Genomic DNA, 19,799 nt, shown 5'->3' with positions numbered 1-19,799 from the left:
TTTTTCTGATAAATGATTTAACTAAATTGTAATACCTAGACAAATATTTGAGTCACCAAACATTCTGGCATGCCTATTGAATGAAAAAACAAACTGTCTACACAGATAATATCAAATACAATAAATAAATATTATTCAAATTTAAATACAACGTGCATTTCTAAACACTTATTTTGTTTGGTACGGAACAATTACTGTTAGCCATGCGTGAGGTCAATTTCGAATTTGCCTAAAGTGGAGTATGTGACACAGATACATTAAGAAGATAGGTACATAGGAAAGATATAATCAAGAAACACATAAATTGAGAGGCACTTGCTTCAGGTTGAAGGTTATTTGATGCATGAACGTGAGACTTGTGCAATGTTTGGTGCATTTGGCACTTATTGGGAAGCAAATCAATGTGTATATTGTTATTGAGCCATTTTGTGCGTTGTTTTTACTTTATCTTATTTTTTGTAAGCTGAAGCTTGCAATATTTTACTAAGAAGAAATATTATTTTTTAACACTGTGCCAAAAGTAGATTTCAATCGATTTAACAGTTATAACAGCATCACAATACACTGATGCCATTTTTGTGCGATTGTTATCACATTAAATAACTTACACTACTTGATTACAACAAGCGTCCTCTTCGATATAATTACATCGGTTTTACTTTACTACATCTAAACATATTATGCTATTCCACAATTATACATCTTAGCAGTCGTGTAATTAACTTTTTAAGCTACATTTGCAAAATTATTCAAAGTCAAACTCTTGTATTTTCTTGTGATGAATGGACCTAGCGTCTCTACTGAAACTCTTCTGTTGATGTTCAATAAAACAAATACATTGAAGAAACAAAAACAGTGGATTGAAAAGCAAAACAAACGTATATACAACGCCACAGTACAAAAAAGCGATAGCATGCCCACTTTGGCAGTACACTGGTGAAATTGGTAAAAATGGTTTTAAACTTTGTAGTGTAAATAAAGGTAATGTCAAAATGAAAAACAATAGAAGCAATAAAATTGGTGATTATTTTTTTTAACAACGGAAGATTATTCATACGCATATTATTTCTTTTTTTGTGAATAATTTGCCAAATTTTGTGTTCCATTTAATATTCTCTTAGTTGGAATTTTTTTTGAACCAATGATTTATGTATTGATACATACATTTACTAGGGATACTAACCTTTCACACTGTCTGAGGGTCCAGCTTGCAATTATCCATAAAGATACCATAAAAACTAATAGCACGGTGCCAGGGCAAATTGTCATGAGTGTTTTCAGGACAAATCTGTAAAAGATCGGGTAAAATTTCATTATTGGCAGTGACATTGATATAAAACTTAGTATATTTATATTATTATCGAATGACGCTTCACTTAAATTTTTTTTTAATCTCTTCCTAAATTTGATATTGCTTCACCTTTTATCATAGGGCGCGCAGACTAGAATATGTAAGTACCATACAAAATCTCTCTTCGTCGGCTCTCTTTGATTTATCTTCACACAATGAACTGTAATGCTTTTATCCTTTTTGACTAGAATGGTAAAAATGGTGAAAAATATAGTATCGTTGAGTTAGTATCTCGTAACACAAGTCTCGAACTTACTTCGAGGCTAACTCAATCTGTGTAATTTGTCCCGTATATATTTATATTTATTTATATTTATTTAATGGTCCAAGAATAGATATTTTAATAATATTATACTAATGTCTAATAAACTTACCTAGTATTAAAATTAATTCTGTTTAAAGCTCCTATACTTCTGGAAGAAGCATCAGTGAACAGTTTACTGTGAAGTAACATTACTCTACATATAAGATACAGCCGAAAGAACATTGGCAGAGATAGTGTGACGTCATATGGTACCTGAAATTATAGAAAAAATTAAAAATTACCTTTAAGTTGGTGTTAAATGCTCTTAATTGTCAACATCGTGTACGATACATTTTAAGGTTGGATATGTCAAAAAAGTAACATTTTGAATAAAGTCGTGGCTTGAGTTCTTCAACAATAAGAACTTCACCTTAATTTTTTATCATCTTAAAATGAATGTTTTATAATATTAAAATGACTTGTGGTACCAACCAGTTATAAGTTATTATAAATAATACGATTTTTTAACCGTGTTATAAGAAAGCATTTTGTTCTAGGCTAAAATAATTGTACTAAACAAATCCGGCTTCTTTTAACTATACAAATATCCTATCCAGTAGAAATAAATAAAGTATGAGTACGAGAATCGTTCATGATGTTGACAAATTATAATTTAGCACCTTAAGGCACACACAATAATTTCTCTAAACGAATTTTGTAGTGTAATTTCAAGTGATGTCAGTTAACGTTTCGTGGTTCTAATAATGTAAACACATTCTATATAATTACGTTTATTGCACTTTGCTACGTCACAATCATCATTGACAAGTGTAATCTGTATAATATTGGTCCCGTAAAAAATCAAATATTCTTTTGAAATAATCGCAAATAATATTTTATACACTTCATGTGATATATAATTTTTGCATAGTTACTTTTTGTACGGAATCAATACTTGTACTACTCACATTGAGGTGGAAACTTTAGTAAGAAAATAAATATCAAAATAATTCACACAATTTCAAAACAACATTCTGGTGATGAATCTTCAACGACTAACCAAATTTTTTCTAAATAAATTTGAGTTACAAAACAGCTTTACAGCTTCTTATTTATTAGAAAAAAGTATAACGTTTTTTAAAGTGCATGTAAATTTCTATATATTTATAATAGTTCCCATCTTATAGCAAAAGTAAATTAACAATGTCTGGATCAGTAAAAAAAGAAATATTTAAATTTAAGTAGCAACATGTTCAAGAAATTATAAAACACTGTCTATTTTCTTCCAAAACTTTACAAATCTATCATCAGACCAAAGATTTATTTAAAATAAAAACTTTAAAATATTATAAGTTAATTGAATACAATAAGTAGTCACCCACATATACAAACATCGAAAATCAATGCAAATTTCAACACAATACATGCTCGACACATACTCTAACATCACTTAAATCCTTTAAACATTCGAATTCAATTAATACAGACCTGAATTTGCTTATAACTTGGGCCCTAAGGAGAAAATTAAAAAGATCAGTTGGCAAATTAAAAAAGAAAGAAATATGATTAAGACATTTTTACAGTTAGAAGTTTTGAAAGCAACAATCAATGCCATTTACATAAAAAAAAAATATCGGAGCCAATTTTTCAAGAGGCAGATAAAATAAATTAAAGATAAATTGAAATACGGACAAATATAAAAATGTTGTCTAGTGCGGTACTTTCGCTACTACACTAAATACTTTTATTTTTGACCGTATTGTGATTTGTCCATCAAGTATATTTTCTCTACCCATTTGAAAAAACTAGCCCATAATAAATATAATCACAGAAATTAAGTTTTCGTACAAAATCAAACATTTATAAGCTTTTAACACCGATCATTCCAATAATCATATCACTAAAACTTAAAGACCAAAAGGTTTATTTAAACAAGAGAATTTTCTAATCAAATCTACACCAGAATAAAAAATAGGCATTTAAAAACAAAGCGTCGTATCGAGAGAACTGGTAACACATGGAAATTAATTTCTTTGCACTGTATGCTTGTTATTACAGCAAGGAAATGCTGCCAACATTTTGGGCCTCGATGTGGCGCTTTGGAAGAGACATTCTATACACATATATTTAAGAATTTAAATATTTTTCAAGTACTTACAACTTCGACTCCTATCACGCCACCCTTGTTGGCTAGTTTAGTTGTCCAGGTGAAGGTGTACTGGCCAGGTATGGGGTGGACGGCGCATATTGCGAGTTCCAAGGCGATCTGGGCTATTCTCTGCCACGTCATAGCTATTCGCCAGTCATCAGCGCAGTTGTCTATCATAAATAACTGGAATTGGGACAAAAAAAAACGTTTACTTAATAAAACTAGTAATTTAATATCAACTTCTTTTACAGTTTATTTAGTCACCACTGAAAGATATAACGGATATATAAGGACAAATGGAAAACTTAATGGTGGAGGTCGAATACATGACCATCTCATTGGTATAAAATTTTATATTGTGGAATTTCAAAATTTTATACCAATAAGATGGTTGGCATGGATTTTCACCGTTCACAGGCACAGTGGGCCACATGCAAAAGTATATCGTTTGGAAGATGTTATTACTTTTCACTGTCCAATGTGCAAAAACAATCTAATCAATTTTCTAAATTGCCAGTTTATAAACTTTGGCGTCATGATGATTATCTGATGAAACGTACGCCTGTAACGGAAATTGTTTTTATAGAATAACATTAACAGTGTAACTCACCTGTACTTCTAAAGCGTGATACGCGACGATTAGGCCAAGTAAAATCACAGTCGACATTGATATAAGCGTCTTCAACGCCAGGGAATATATTGATGCCTGCAAAATAAATGAAACCATGTTAACACATTAATTAAGGTAAGAAATGGTACAGTGGATCATATATGTAGATACCACCAACAACACATCTACGATATGAAAGTGGTATAGTTTTATATGCTTCTATCTTTCTGCAAGTAAATATATAGGAACATACATCTTTATAATGTTGACAGTATCTTTTATTAATGGCAAATAAATGCTGGTTTATAATAATCATAGATCGACGGCCTCTGTGGCGCAGCGGTAGTGCGTTTGTAAGCCCCGAGTTTGAATCCCGGCCAGAGACTTATGAGAAGTGAACTTTTTCTGATTAACCTGGGTCTTGGATGTTTTCATTTATCGTACGTATTAATAATTTTTATAGATGGCTACCTAAAATATTACATAATATCGTCATAGCCCCTTACTGGGCAGAATAGTCTCAAGAAGTTACTAAGGCCACGGTCGACAGAATTATTAAAAAAAAAACTACATTAATTATAATTAATAAATTAAAACTAATTAAACCTTACCTTAGTGTACACACCGGCACTTGATAGTTCATTTTCTATTACCATTATAATAATACCAAACATTCCCATTACTAAAGCGTAGTCACTTATTCGTTTTCTTTTTTCAAATAATGCCTTTCTTCTACCTAACCTGGAAATATAAGAATAAAAATATATTTTTAAATTTTCTGGAATGTAGTATGGAAATTAGTTGTAATTACGAAAATCGTTTAGAGAGCAGTGCGATAAGGCCGCCATTTGTATTTTCTTTAGCTAAATATTTTGTTACCTTGTATGTATAATGGTGCAGTTAAGAGTAACTTAAACTAATTATCAATATTTTTGTCATACATAAATAATTTAAGCGAGAAAGGACAGACAATATATTTTTGTTAAGTTCATAAAGACTTATAGACTTTAGAAAAAGAACAAAACCTTATCAAAGTAAATCTAAAAGTCAAGAAACAATTGAAGTTAGACATTGAACGATTTCCGTGATTACAGTTATAAGATTAGCTTTATTGATGGCCATCCGCTCCCTGATTGTTGCTCCAAGATGTTTCCGACTTGATTTACAAGTATAATTATCCCGGCTTAAGTATCTCTCTTAATTTTATGTATATATCTTTACAATGACAAACTAACATTTAAAAGAAAAAAGATTGAAATTTTTGTTTGTAATTGCGAGATAGGTTAACAGTCCGAGTAAACTTTGCTCAGTTTTGGACTTTTGAGAGGCTATAAGCCTTAAACTTGGGATTCTTCTGATAGGCTAGCAACCTGTCACTATTTGAATCTCAATTCTATTATAAAGTCATACAGCTGTATGTGGCTTTTCTGTCTTTTGTTCGCTCTGTCTGCTCTCGCAAGGGATGTGGGACATACAATATGTATGTAATTGCGTGATAATAGACTTTCGATTTTCGCGTGAGCAATTTGTTGTTATATCTGTAACTACTTTTTTCGAAAACTTTAATCCCGTGGAAATTATCAGAAAATAGGAAAAAGAAAATAAAGGGTTTGCCTGGTCGCATCAACATAATCGGCTGGGTGGTTTTGAGTTTATTCGTTGCAAACAAAATGAAATTACAAATCTTGTCTTTATATTTGGGATTTGTAATGGTGTTTAAAAACTGTCATAATATAAACAACATAATATAAATAAAGTGCCGTGTGGTTCCCGGCACCAATACAAAAAAGAATAGGACCACTCCATCTCTTTCCCATGGATGTCGTAAAAGGCGACTAAGGGATAGGCTTACAAAATTGAGATTCTTTTTTAGGCGATGGGCTAACAACCTGTCACTATTTGAATCTCAATTCTTTCATTTGGCCAAATAGCTGAACGTGGCCATTCAGTCTATTTGAGACTGTTGGCTCTGTCTACCCCGCAAGGGATATAGACGTGACCATATGTATGTATGTATGTATGTAATTAATATAAATAAAGTGAAACGTGACCAGTATTTAATAAAAAAGGTTTATCAGTAACAGAAGTCTTCGAGTCTTTGACAATTTAGTCATCCTTCTAGTTTCTAAGACATACGAGTAAGTTTTATTTCTGCGACATCTCACTAGTATACGTTCGTAATGTAACACTCATTAGAGTGTTTTGATTTTAAACTTTAAGAACAAGCTACCATACTTTTTAAGGTCGTGACTCGTGACGTGTATGAACAAGGCATAATGCACTTAAATAATTCTGAAAACGAACAAAATCGATGCGGCCCTGATGCAAGCTATTTCCGTTCGTTCAAGGCTGTGTAAAACATTTAGTAGTTATTAAAACGTTTCTAAGCTAGGCGGTGGTTATAGAAAACTAATAAATTTTTGTATCGTTCAACTAATCACGTATCGATTCTTCATAATAACAAAATCAGTTACTCGGCGACCACGGTACTTTGTAACAATGATTCCAAACGTCAGAGATTAAACAAGGGTACTTTAGGTGCGCGTTTAATAGCAGTATTATTTATAAGCAACAAAATCTATTGAAAATTGTTTTAAATTCTTTGTAAATTTATCATTATCATCCTGCCATTAGCCCAGATTGCTGCCAATGACCATAATCCTGGATTGGGCAAGTCCAATTAATCTAACCCATATTGAATCATGGCTTATATGTCAAACAAGTACCGTAATGTATTACATTACTCGTATTTATTAACATTTTATTTTTGTTTTATTATTAACATTGCTTCAAAAGTCCAATAACTGTTTTGTATTTTTTTTATATTTCTTTTGATGTGCAATAAAACAATCGGTTATACAAGAAATTATGCAAATATGGAGGTTGCTGCCTTTAATCTTATCTAAATAAGTTAGTTCGGATTGCAACTGACGCCGCAATTCAAATTGAAACAATCTTTGAAGTTATTTATAGAAGGTGTTTGCAGTGTTTGCTTGATTCGACTGATTCTCTAATAAGATTAATTATTCAGAGCTTTGGAAAGCACTCTATACACACACATAATCACAAATAAACCACGTCAAAGTCTATTTGCAAGGGTTTAAAACCTACCCTGTGTTCACGGTGTATTGACTTTGCGAATCTCTAAATATTTTTTTAACCTGTTTGTGATTTTTTAATGCGAAAGAAGCAATAAACTTGGTTAACAATGGATAAGGTATTTTAAAATAAGAATATTCTAAAAAATATATATAAAGCTTTGCTGACTTACTGATTATTGTAAAGCCAAAAGCTCTAGGTCAAAATTAGGAATTTCGCATTTGGGTTTCTTGTGTGGTTTAGGGGTACTAAGAGAGCATTTTCTAAAATTTCCACAGAAATTTACGAATTTTTTAGGATTACGCTACCGAAGCCGGGGTATAATATAATAGTAAAAATAGAATTCAACAAATATTTTTTTTAGTGCACTCACTTATTATGTTAACATGTTAGCTACGATATTTTTAACAGAAAACAAATAAAACACAATGAAGTAGGTAAAATGAAAACACGATTTCATCATACTCAACATTATCGAATTGAGAAAATGAGATTTATAGTGAGACCTGAATATTCAAATGAATGGATGCACGGCCCATTGGTTCTGATAACGAAATTGCGTCCCAAATAAAAATTCATGACTTCACAATTCATTATTTACCATGACATCGAAAATGAAATCGGAATTTGGTAATTTATTTTGGTATAATCAAAATTTTCACTTATAGGGAAGCTCCCTAGTATTTTGATTGAATTCTAAGCTGTAGCCTTTCACGCTCAGCCACGTCTTCTTAGGTTTTAATCATGGAATTGAGAGTCTCAAGTTAATAAATAAGGCTTTTCCATGATTGACTATTACAAACAGAAAGAGAAGCAGCTATGCTAAGCAGCTAACAATGTATTCTCTCGTCCACATTTCTATTATAATTCTCAGTTTGATTAATTGCGAAGTTGACGTTATTGAAGAAAATGCCACAGTGCAGTTTGTTACCACTTCTTCTGCACTGACGCTATGGAAGCGGCAGTAAACTTAATTTTAAGTAATTTATTTAAAATTGACCACTGTTGTGAAACCAAAAGATATGAAAATTATTAGGTGATGTTGGAAATGTCCCATAATAATGAATAAAAAATTTAATTTGACTTTGAGCTAGAAAGTTTTCTTCTTTAGGAATTTAGTACTAGCTATTTGGGCTTTTATCCTTCCGTTCGGTAAATCCAGAAGAAGTCGTTGAAAAGTCATTTAAACCAAACTGTTTTACATTTATTAATATCCCCGTAACAAGGTCGAAACAACATACATACATTTAGACTCTTATGCTCGTATACCTCGGGCTATTTGATTTGCTTTTTGAGATGGGCAGAGTAAATTTAATAAAATATTCTGTAATCTACATAAAACGAACTCAGATACCATTCCTAAAATTTAATTCAGAAAAATGAAATCTGCAGGAAGCAGTATATTCAGTATAAAAGTTAACATCGGATACTGATGAAATTATTGCGATGCGGCATTCACACGCCGCTATTGTGTACGTACAACTGAAACCGAGTGAGCTTTTAGTGGAAAAATATCATGTCCGCTTTTGTGTTACTACGCGGCATGAATCATGTACACTGCAGTTGTTGTGATATGTTTTCTCAACGTTGTACCGTGATTTAATCATGCATATTGCTACTTAGCACAATTTTCTATGGTTGTGCGTGTTTCTCTCTAAGCGGTAAAACGGATAAAATAATTGAAAATGTAGTAAATGAAAACAGCTTATACATAGCAGCAGCAGTATCTATGAATTTGTGAGTATTACTAAATTTTGTTTTTTTTTTTAAATAATATTTTTTGACGCAATGATATGTCACTCTTAATAACGTTGCTATTTTTGATGCATTTCTAACATGGAATTAATCTGAAATATGGAATTGTGAGTGACTAAAGAGATATTTCTTTCTTAAATTAAATATTTTTTATAATGCACTACAATTTTGGAGGAAATTGGAAATGTAACGTTTTTAATAAGCTAACCTAACATCATTATTTACGTTAATAATTCACGTTATAGCTAACCTATTTTTGACATTAATGGCCTTAATCGGTTTATGGTCTCCTAAGTCCATATTACTTTTCAATTATTCACAGTTTCAAATGTAAGTACCAAGAACGAGTATTCCCATTATAACATCAGCATTAGATACTTAATGCTTGACATTTGAAGACTTTAATTGTTTTTTTACAATAATGTAGTGTTCGAATTCTTATTAATTTATTATGAAATCTTTATCTCTTCTTATATTTTATCGACTTTATGAAAATGCAGTAACTTATCAGCGTGACGGCGTCTGTATTTTTTATCGCATTGAGTTGATTTCAACTTTGAGCTGCTCAAAATTTGCGCATTCGTTTCATATCATGTACAGCTATTAAGGAATGTACACGTTATAAAAAAACGTGAGTGCGATATTAGTGCTGTTATTTTTATCACATTCTTTCTCGTTGTACTAACTTCAATGATATTTTTTGTCCTTCCGTCCCGCTGATGAAAGCACGCGTTTAAATTAGAGGCTCTCTCTCTAATCAATAAAAAGTAATAAAAAAGGGGATCCAATCATTTCATAAACAACCCTTATCTTATCTAACAGGGAATCATACGCCAATTGCATATCAATGACGTCACGTTTCACTAACCTATATCCTATATTAGGTTTGTGTTTCGCTGTCCCCCCGCCTTTGTACGTGCCGCCACCGAGCGCCCTCTCTTCGCCGAAGCGCGGGTACTCGCTGTGGACGCCGACTAAGGCCACTCCAGCTTCCTCGCCCGCCGCGTCCCTCCCCCCTCCCGAGTACGCCTTCATAGCGCCAGGGATTGAGAGCGTCGACACCGGCTTGCGCAGCTGGAATACACAGAAATAATATGTTTAGCAATAGACAGTTGTAAAATTTTTGCTGAGAGTCTAATGACGAAGTTCAGTCGCAACTGGGCGTAGGACGTTGCAATTTGAGAATATCTTTCTTGGGAAGTATATAAGCGTACTTAAGAGATTCTCGTAAGAAAAGGAAATAGCCAACTTCATGTATTACGTGAACAGAACTGCAAGCTGATCATAGAAATCAGATTTCTATGATGCTAACGTATGAAAAATTGCCACGTATTTTTTTAAATGTATAGGTGACTAAATTTTACCAAGATAGAATCCCGAAATCCCTACAGAAAATTCACGGAAATTAAAGATACCTTAACAATTTTATACCCTACTACAAAGAAAATACTGTTTTAAAATACAAACGCAAAAGATAGTTCTCCAAATATTACGTTCTCAGCATATATTTTCTTTTCTAGCAACAATACGCTAGGAAATATTCTACCCGAGCTCGGAAAAGGAAAAAAAGAAGCAGTAACAAATAAAGGTACTTTCAGCGTCAAATATTCATTGCCTAGTTCAACGTATAAGAGTCTTGTTGGGAATTCTGCACAACGATGTGCATTACTATTTTTCAGAAATATTTTGCATTTCGTTTGCAATTTTCTTTAAAATTTAGTTAATCGTGCATTTAATTAATCTTTAATGAAATTCTCGCAAAAATTTAAGTTTATCTATGGACGGCTGGAATTCAGGGTGAACCCCTTTTGAAACTCGTACATTTTTAAAATGTATTCTATTTCTATAACAATTTTTAGTCCCTTTTCGTATAACTCTCGTATCTTGTATGATCTATTATCTCATAGAATCCTATCTGCCACAGTTGTTAAGAATTTTATTACAGAGAAATATAACAATTTATCTATAGTAATAGTAATTTAAGTAGTAGTATAGTATTCTCTAAAATTATTTAGTTTTTTACTTTTAACCTATCAACAAAACAAATAAAGTATAAAAGTAAATATCACCATTACCAGCTTTAATCTACGATTAGCAAAACGACGGTAATTTAGCGTAAAATAAATGCGTGACTACTACAATGCCACAATCAGCATTGATTACAACATTTGAATTCAAAACCGTTATCATTATGGCTCTCGTTAGGGATAACTGGATTGAGTTTTTAATACTACGAATGTATAAATGTATTTATTTTGGTATCTATTAATTTCCTACGCATTCACCAATTATTTTCATATTAGCGCTAACTCTAAATGTTTAGTTCTTGTGATTGTATTTTCACTATTTTGAGACCAGCACCCCGTGCGCCTTTGGCCATGATGATTAGCCCAATGAAAGGTAAAATTTGCCTAATAATAACAATAGCAAGAATTATAAAAAAAGAGAAGAATCGGAATAGAAATTTATAAAATATTTACCAGGTAGGTACTTAATAACTTACAAACAGAACTTTGAAACCAACAATAAAAAAAAAATATATCTAATAAAAAGTTATCAATGAAATAAAATTATATTTAAAGTAAAATAATATATATAAACTAAGAAATACAAATAGAAATTATAACTAAGAAATAAAAAATAATAAGTAACACAAAAATAAAAATAATTTGGTAAATAACGGATAAAAAGCAGAGTGATACTTAAGTATTCAATTTACATTCAGATGTAGGTTTACAAAAAAAAACTATTTGTTATGTACTCTATACAATTTTTTATTAACTGGTTTAAGAATAAAAAACAATTTTCAGAAACAGTAGTTCACCTTGTTGAATAAAATAAGAAGATTATAAGTAAAATCAATAAACGGAACGAGTTTTGCCGAGGCGAGAACTTGATACTGTAAAATTAACGGTTCATATTGCACGCTTCTAGGAACAAGTTAGCACTTGCTCTATATCTTGTTAAATTACATAAAAATATAACTTGTCGGATTTTATTTATGACCTCAGAGAAGATTAGAACAAAGAGTATTGCTTTTCCAATAAGGTGTTTCAAAATTTCATAAGTTTTATGTAAATCGTCGTAATAATATAATGACAAAGAAAATTGTAAGCTTGTTTGCTATTCAATTTTGTGTAAATTTTTTTCTTACTCTTTAATATACAAACAAAAATTATATTTAATTTTTGTGTCAAAAGTAATTTCCAACATTACTCAATACTTCTAAAAATATATCTTTAAATCAGAATTACGTGTTTTTCTTTTGATACTTCTCTTGCATAAAACATCACTCATTCTTTTTAACGGTACTAATATTTTGGTTCAATAATTCCCACATTTTCATTTATTTTGCATTTGCATCGCATTCATCAAAAACTTTTGTAATTTTCACTCCGAAATGAATGGAGGATTTTATGTTTCTTTTGAACTTTGTGTTTCTATGAAAGCCCTATACAAAAACAAAAAAAAATCCTATTGCAGATTTATCTTGTTGTAATTCGTACTTATCCGACATAAATTGTCAATTCTGGCTTATTAAAAGTTATTTCTATAATATACAAAAAGCTTAATAAATTTATTTTTTTACTTCCCTTGGATCGTTAAGGCAAATTAAATAAGTAAGTATATTAAATACTTCTTATTTAAAAGGTTGTTATTTAATGTAAACACACACACAATTACGTTTATTTTCCGGGGTAGGCAGGCTACATCTTTTCACTTGCAATGATCCCTTTATACTTCCTCGTCGTTTTAGGGTAATCTATTGAAGATAGATTCTTGCCAAATAATGATTTTTAGAAAGCTTAACCTTAAAAAATGTTACTTAAATATATTTGGAACATAATTAACAAGCACAGTGAACAAATATAACTTAAGTATAATTATATCTACTGATATAAAAATGTTGTTCTATTTCTGGGGATATCAATTTGTGGATGAAAAATGGTCGAGCCTTATAGGTGACCATAATTCGCAATATCTCAACTAGATGAGAGGTTTGTACAGCTGTATTTTTTGTACGTATAGTAATTTAATAATACATTTTTAACTAATGAGTACGTATTTCCTATTTGAAATACATACACACAGACGCTCCAATAAGTCACGCCTCTTTCCTGAAGGAGTAGGCAGAGACCACATCTTTATTCTTGCCATAATCCCTGCATACTTCTTTAACTTCATCCACATTCATAACTCTTATTATGCAAGCTTGTCGGTTTCGGATTCTTTCGACTTAAGCTTTTGCTAGAACATCTCAGATTTTAATAAGGTTAGAATATGTTAAAATAGTCACATTAATAAACCTGAGTCTACAGTAATCAAGAAAATTTTAAGTTTAACAATGATTACCCAAATTGTTAAAGGCGGAGGTTCTCAATTCTTGTAATTTTTTTACAAATGACATTTCTAAAATTCGAATATATACCTATGTATGTTAATGATGATTAACCTCAATTTTTTGCAGGCTTTATTTTTATTCTTAAGAGAGTCATTTTTACGTCTATATCTTTAACATTTGTTAAGGACGTGGTTAGAAATATCACCACAAAGGTCAAGTTTCATTTAGGCTTGTGTCAATAATGATTTCTATGGAGAAAGGTCACTTCCTTCCTAAGAATGAGTAATTAAACACCTACATTATAAAAATATCCGTATAATGTTTTTTGATTGATAAGAATCATTATGTTTTAAAATATTAAAGTATTAACGATCGTTTTATAAAAACGGAATTCGTTTTAAATTTTAATCAATATATTTACCATTTTTTACAAAATTTCAATTTTTCATCCATAAACAAAAACCAAATTTTATAATTTTGAAGTAGTGGAAACTTAACTATATTAACTTTTTAATTATGTAGGTTTTAACAAAAGTAAAATAATGATCGAAAGCTGAACCAAAACGGATTTTCCGAAAATAAGTTATAATTACGATGGAAATTAAATCGGGACATTTCCACGGCAGTAAAACAAGTTTCTCAATAAAAGTATGGGAATGGAACAGATTCAGTATATCTAATAACGATTTTATTTCACCTCAAGGTGGCCTTTTGGCGTAATTATACCTACCGAAGGCACATGTTGCATCATACATAATAATTAATGTCAGACGTTAAGCCACACGCTTTATTCAATATACCTGGTTTGTGACACGTGTTCCTAGCTCCGGGGATTACACGGATAATTTGAAATTCCTGGTTGTTTACACGATCATATACGAAGGTGTATTGTATTTACCTGTATCAAGTACAGTCAAAAACATAATCATTTATGTGTCGCGACGTGGTTCATATATTTATAAACTTTTGCACCAAACCAAAGAGACCTCGCGGCTACATTAACGTGCAAAATACTCTATATCCTTTCCTGTTTTTCACACTGTAGGTATGCGAAATTTCATAAACTTTGGTGCAGTATTTCAGCGTAACATCTAAACAATAAACGTCTGAATGGATTGAGAAGAACGCAGCGGATGCACAAAGAATTTTTCAAAATTTCCAAAGAAATAAATGGAAGTTAATTAAAGGAAAAAAGAACAATTAATGGTAAAAAATCCAAAAGTAAACAATCCAACCCCAACAGCAGTTCATGACCGTGACCTTTTAGTATGACATAAATATTAAATATGTTTAACAAGTGAATGTTAAGGTATTAAGATACTATGTTCGTTAATGTACCAAAGTAATTCCGTTTAACATTTATGTTATAACAATGTATGAAAAATTCATATCACGACGTTCGTCGGTAACTAAAAACTAGATCGTACTGAATTAGTATCAATTAGTAATCCACGGCAATATAATCCTTTAATTTGTAGTCTAATGTAATGATGTGCGTCTCTTAGAAACTTTTAAACTACTGAACTGATTCTAATTAGAAATTTTTCAATGTATCTATTATTTGGTCTGTTATTAAATGTATTACAGTCAAATCTTTTGTTTTCTCATTTATTTATCGTTTGGATACTATATAGAATAACTAACCAATAGTAATGTGTGGTTGAGTAACTAGTTACACTACACACCTATCATCTTGTGTTGGTTATACTATAGGTACATCATCTTCCGTGTCCATCGATTCATCAAATAAGAACCCTATCGGTTACGTCACGTGATGGATGTTCCCTTACATCGCTAATGGGGTTCTTATCTTACCGAAGTAGTAAGGGTCAAACTTATTTTTTAAATCAAAATCATGATGTTTCGTTATTTTATCAAAATGAAAAAGACACATTTTAAATTTTAAAAACAATCCAAAAAAGACAGAGCCAATAATCACAAAACTCGGAGCCAAGTATATCTTAAAAGCTTTATTATATAATAATATATATATAGTCCTTCACTTAAAATAAGGAGCATCTTATGCCATCTACAAACCTAAGGTTTCTTTATCGAACTCACAAAAATTAAAAAAATAACACTGATTACATGAAAGGAAGAAATATACATTTATTCTAAAACACGTTACAAGATAATGGTAATATGCAAATTGTATCATAAAATAGCACCAAGAAATACAAAGGGAACAACCTGGATATATTTCCATCGTTACACAATATTATGATACAGCTTTGGTACATAAACCAGGGCAAACCGTATCGCAGATACGCTTCATTTAAATGTCAATTACAGTCACTTACATCAATGCAGTATCTGCATTTCCCAAAGTGGTTTCATATCCATGAAAAAGAGGTAAAGTCTCATCATATTTCTAAACAGAAACAGCATTTCTATCAGACTGTCAAATAGAAAATCTGGAGTGGAGTTCTGTTTCCAGCCACCGCGTGCAATTTCGAAATGGAAATGTACATGTGTTTTATTGAAATGAAATTGTTTGTGAGTAAACTCGTTTGCATGCGTCATAATAAATGTTAATTTGATAATCGAGTTACTGAATATTACGCAAATTGAACTTTTTGTGATAAAACCTGGTTGGTATGTGGTATGTTTGTGTTGTTTGTACTGTTAAGGTATTATTTGGTGATGTCAAATAAGTGAAGGGCTTAGCGTAAATGGTGATTTCCGGTGCAGGATAAAAGAACCACTCCAACTTTCCCGTGTATTTCATGGAACATTTTGCAAACGAAATATTTCGAGATTGTGTTGGTGTCAGGCACACAGCCGACCGATTACTAATATTTTCAGAGCGTCACAAACACGAATGAATGATAGCTTCGACCTATTTGCTTATAAAAAATGCAGATTTTAAATAGTTTGTACCACAGTAACCCGAATTTCTTTATTGTATTCTTCTTCCTCCTAAGTTAAACACCGTTACTTAATAAATTCTTCGGAGAAGAATCCAGGGGCCGTTTTGATCCTGAATTTTTACGAAACGACTGCTTTGGTAACTTTAAACTTTGAAATCAAGAGCTTGGAATATGAGCTTACTATGATGGAAGACAGATAGAAAGAGAGAAAACGAGCTATATTGACTAAGAAGTAATTATTAGTAAATATTTGACTGAGTTATTTTATTTGTAAATGTTTTTTACAAAGATGATGAAATGCGAACTAATAGCAGACTTTTAATTTCAGGTTCATGAATATAAACCTTGTAATTATGTACATAAATACCAATTGTGCCAAGTTAGTTCTATACTGAAAGAACCGCCGACTCTGCTGAACAAGATAACAAGATCATTTCATCTTAACCTAGTTTTTCAATTGGACTCAGGCTATTGTTTTAGTTCAGTTAAGTTTTCACTTCACTTCGTTATATGAAACTCTATTAAGTTGCGATATTCTTAAGGTTAAAACTAAGATCAACGCGGCTTCATTTAATGTAAAGGTATTTAAGTTCAGAAGGTTATTGACAATTTGTATGATGTAAACAGATTAGGCAAAGCTTTTCAGTCAGCCAACATCATCAAACCAAATAAATTGTAATTTCAATGCAGTGGTGTTAAGTGTTTTTCGTCTTTAGCTAGCTCCTACGACATCTGGGAGGGATATACGTAAGCGCCTCAAATGTTCACTAAAATGCAGGATATAATTCTCGTAATAACAGTATTTATATATAACAGAATATACAGATTAGTTATATTAGTATATTTCGTTTTATCGAGCAAAAAAGAGTTTTATTCGTTCATTCATACTACTCAACGATACATTACTTATCATCTCATAAACCTATTTATAGAACTGCTTGTCATAGTGAACCATCGAATGTATGTATATTGCATTCATTCACTCATACATAACTATGTTTTCGTATTCAAATGGTTTAGTTTACATAGTATAAATAGTGTATACTGATTCGTAGATTCTCTGATTTCAGATTCACTGAAGAGTTGTTGAACTAAAAATGGCTATAGCAAGTCATTATAGTTATAGTTAAAAAGTAATTTCTGTTTGGGTGTTTTATAAATTAGAATAATAGAATGTTGAAATATCCCATTTGCGTACGCGCTTCCTGCTGTTTAGCTAGCATAGAAAAATTACAATGTGTCATGTCTTTCTGTATTAGGACTGTTAAGTTTGTCTTCCTCTACATCTGTGATATTTTTATAAAAAAAACCAATGGAAAATTGAATAAGCAGGGTTTTTCACCTAACATTAACTAAAACAATTTACTAGTGCAACTAATGTATGGGGAGTGCCTCTAGCATTGAGATATAAACATTCCAACATGAACGATCATTTTAATTAACAAACATGAACAAAACATATAAATAACTGGTTCAACAAAAACAAATTTCGTGAACATTTGAGTTTCATGACACGAAAAGGCTAGTTTCCCAATAAACCCACTTTATAGGGACAAAAACTTTGGGTTTGACGAGGAGTATAATAAAGACGGGGATACACGTTTTTACGATATTATATGAACATCGTGTCTATTTTTTTTAAGTAAAAATGTGTTAAATAAATCTTTAGAGGTACCTACGTAAATTCCTGTAGTAATAAGATTATTCAATTTTGGTAACGTAAATGACCTGGTAGTTAGAGTACAATAACTTCGCCTTTCGCCTCTGTCTGTTCCTAAGATTTCTGTGTGACAGGTTTTGATGTAGTTTTCTCTGTTTTATGACATCCATGGGAAAGAGATGGAGTAATCTTATTCTTTTTTCTATTGGTGGTTTTCTCTTGGTATAGAAAATAATTTGATCAAAATATTTTAGTCTTGGTCTTCCTCTTATTCCATATCACTCCAAAAATAAAAGTAAAATTTAAGAAGAAGAAGTAATATTAAATATATAGTGAAAAATTATGTTAGCTTCAATGTTGTAATAGTTAAGTGTAGGTAAGTGTAGGTACTGGGTACTAATGGACACTATCTTCTCCAATGCTTTCCTTGGCATTTGAAATAGTCTGCATTTTACATCATCCTGTTTATATAATAGTTCTCGAGCTTTCTAATAATAGGGCCTGGAGTCCGCTGAAAGTAAACATCTCAACCTACCCAAATTTACTGTAAATTCGCCTCTATTACCATGCCGTGTGGTTCCCGGTATCAATACAAAAAGATTAGGACCACTCCATCTCTTTCTCATGGATGTCGTAAAAGACGACTAAGGGATAGGCTTACAAACTTGGGATTCTTAGTTAGGCGATGGGCTAGCAACCTGTCACTATTTGAATTTCAATTCCATCATAAAGCCAAATAGCTGAACGTGGCCATTCAGTCTTTTCAAGCCTGTGGGCTCTGTCTACCCCGCAAGGGATATAGACGTGACCATATGTATGTATGTATGTATTACCATGTTATTTCATGTAGACGAGTTCAATGTAGGGTAACTTAATATGCAGTTGACTGTACTAGCCATACCCTTTGCAGCTAATGCTGCGTATTGTTGCTGCGTCGCATTATCCCGTGACCTACCTTTAAGTATGAAACGCTTAGAATAACTAAAGTAAACAGAACGACCACTTTTTAATTAGACTGTGAGTACTTTTAAGTTTCATTATCCACTTATTTGACCTTAGTGTTCTCAAATTTAAGCCCTAAATTAAAGTGTTTATGTTATTAATCTTGGTAAAGGCGAAGTTGGCCAAAGACCCTCAAACAAATAGCGTATATGCGTTTATTTTACTGAGAAAACTTGCATGCAATTTCTATCTTGTTTCACTATTTCCGAATGAAACAAATGATGGCCCTTTGTTAGAAAAATGTGTTGTTGTTAACAAAACCATGGGTTATACTATACGGTCTTCAAATATTCCGATGTTTACCTCTGCTTGAGAATTACGTTCAAATTAATAACAAATACACTAATTATCTATCTAATGAAAACTTTACTTCCACTTCAATAAAAAAATATTACGAACAAACAGTTTCCATGAAACGGTTAATTAATTTGAAAATCATTTTACATTTTTTTCACAATTTCGCAGACCAACGCAAACTATTTCTTTATTTAAAAACAACAATGCGTTTACAACTAAATAACTTTTTGTTTTCTAAAAATAAATAATAAAAGGTTGCTTTTGAATCTGTTAACCGCACAAATGTGAATATTTTCAAACTCACTAGGCATGTTTTCTGTGAGTAACGAACCGGAGCCAACACGAAATTTTCATGCAGGCTGAAATTCGTTTTTGCATTGTTTCCGACTTTGTTTATATATGCTAAAACCGAAAAATGAG

At 31.5% G+C, this 19,799-nt stretch overlaps 1 protein-coding gene across 1 annotated transcript in view; it reads right to left on the bottom strand.

Moving 5' to 3' along the window:
• Window positions 1-19,799, bottom strand: part of LOC106129591 (small conductance calcium-activated potassium channel protein) — a 173,672-nt gene that overhangs the window by 8,749 nt on the left and 145,124 nt on the right. Inside the window, exons 3-8 of the mRNA XM_060948477.1 lie at window positions 10,077-10,282; window positions 4,966-5,095; window positions 4,355-4,450; window positions 3,754-3,927; window positions 1,726-1,868; window positions 1,184-1,288 (exon numbers count right to left, since the gene is read on the bottom strand). Of these exons, the coding sequence (XP_060804460.1) occupies window positions 1,184-1,288; window positions 1,726-1,868; window positions 3,754-3,927; window positions 4,355-4,450; window positions 4,966-5,095; window positions 10,077-10,282 (854 nt within the window). The remainder of the gene's footprint in view (window positions 1-1,183; window positions 1,289-1,725; window positions 1,869-3,753; window positions 3,928-4,354; window positions 4,451-4,965; window positions 5,096-10,076; window positions 10,283-19,799) is intronic.

The sequence above is a fragment of the Amyelois transitella genome, chromosome 16 (assembly GCF_032362555.1).
Source record: "Amyelois transitella isolate CPQ chromosome 16, ilAmyTran1.1, whole genome shotgun sequence".
Lineage (NCBI taxonomy): Eukaryota > Metazoa > Arthropoda > Insecta > Lepidoptera > Pyralidae > Amyelois > Amyelois transitella.
This window is presented reverse-complemented; position numbering and strand designations above follow the sequence as displayed.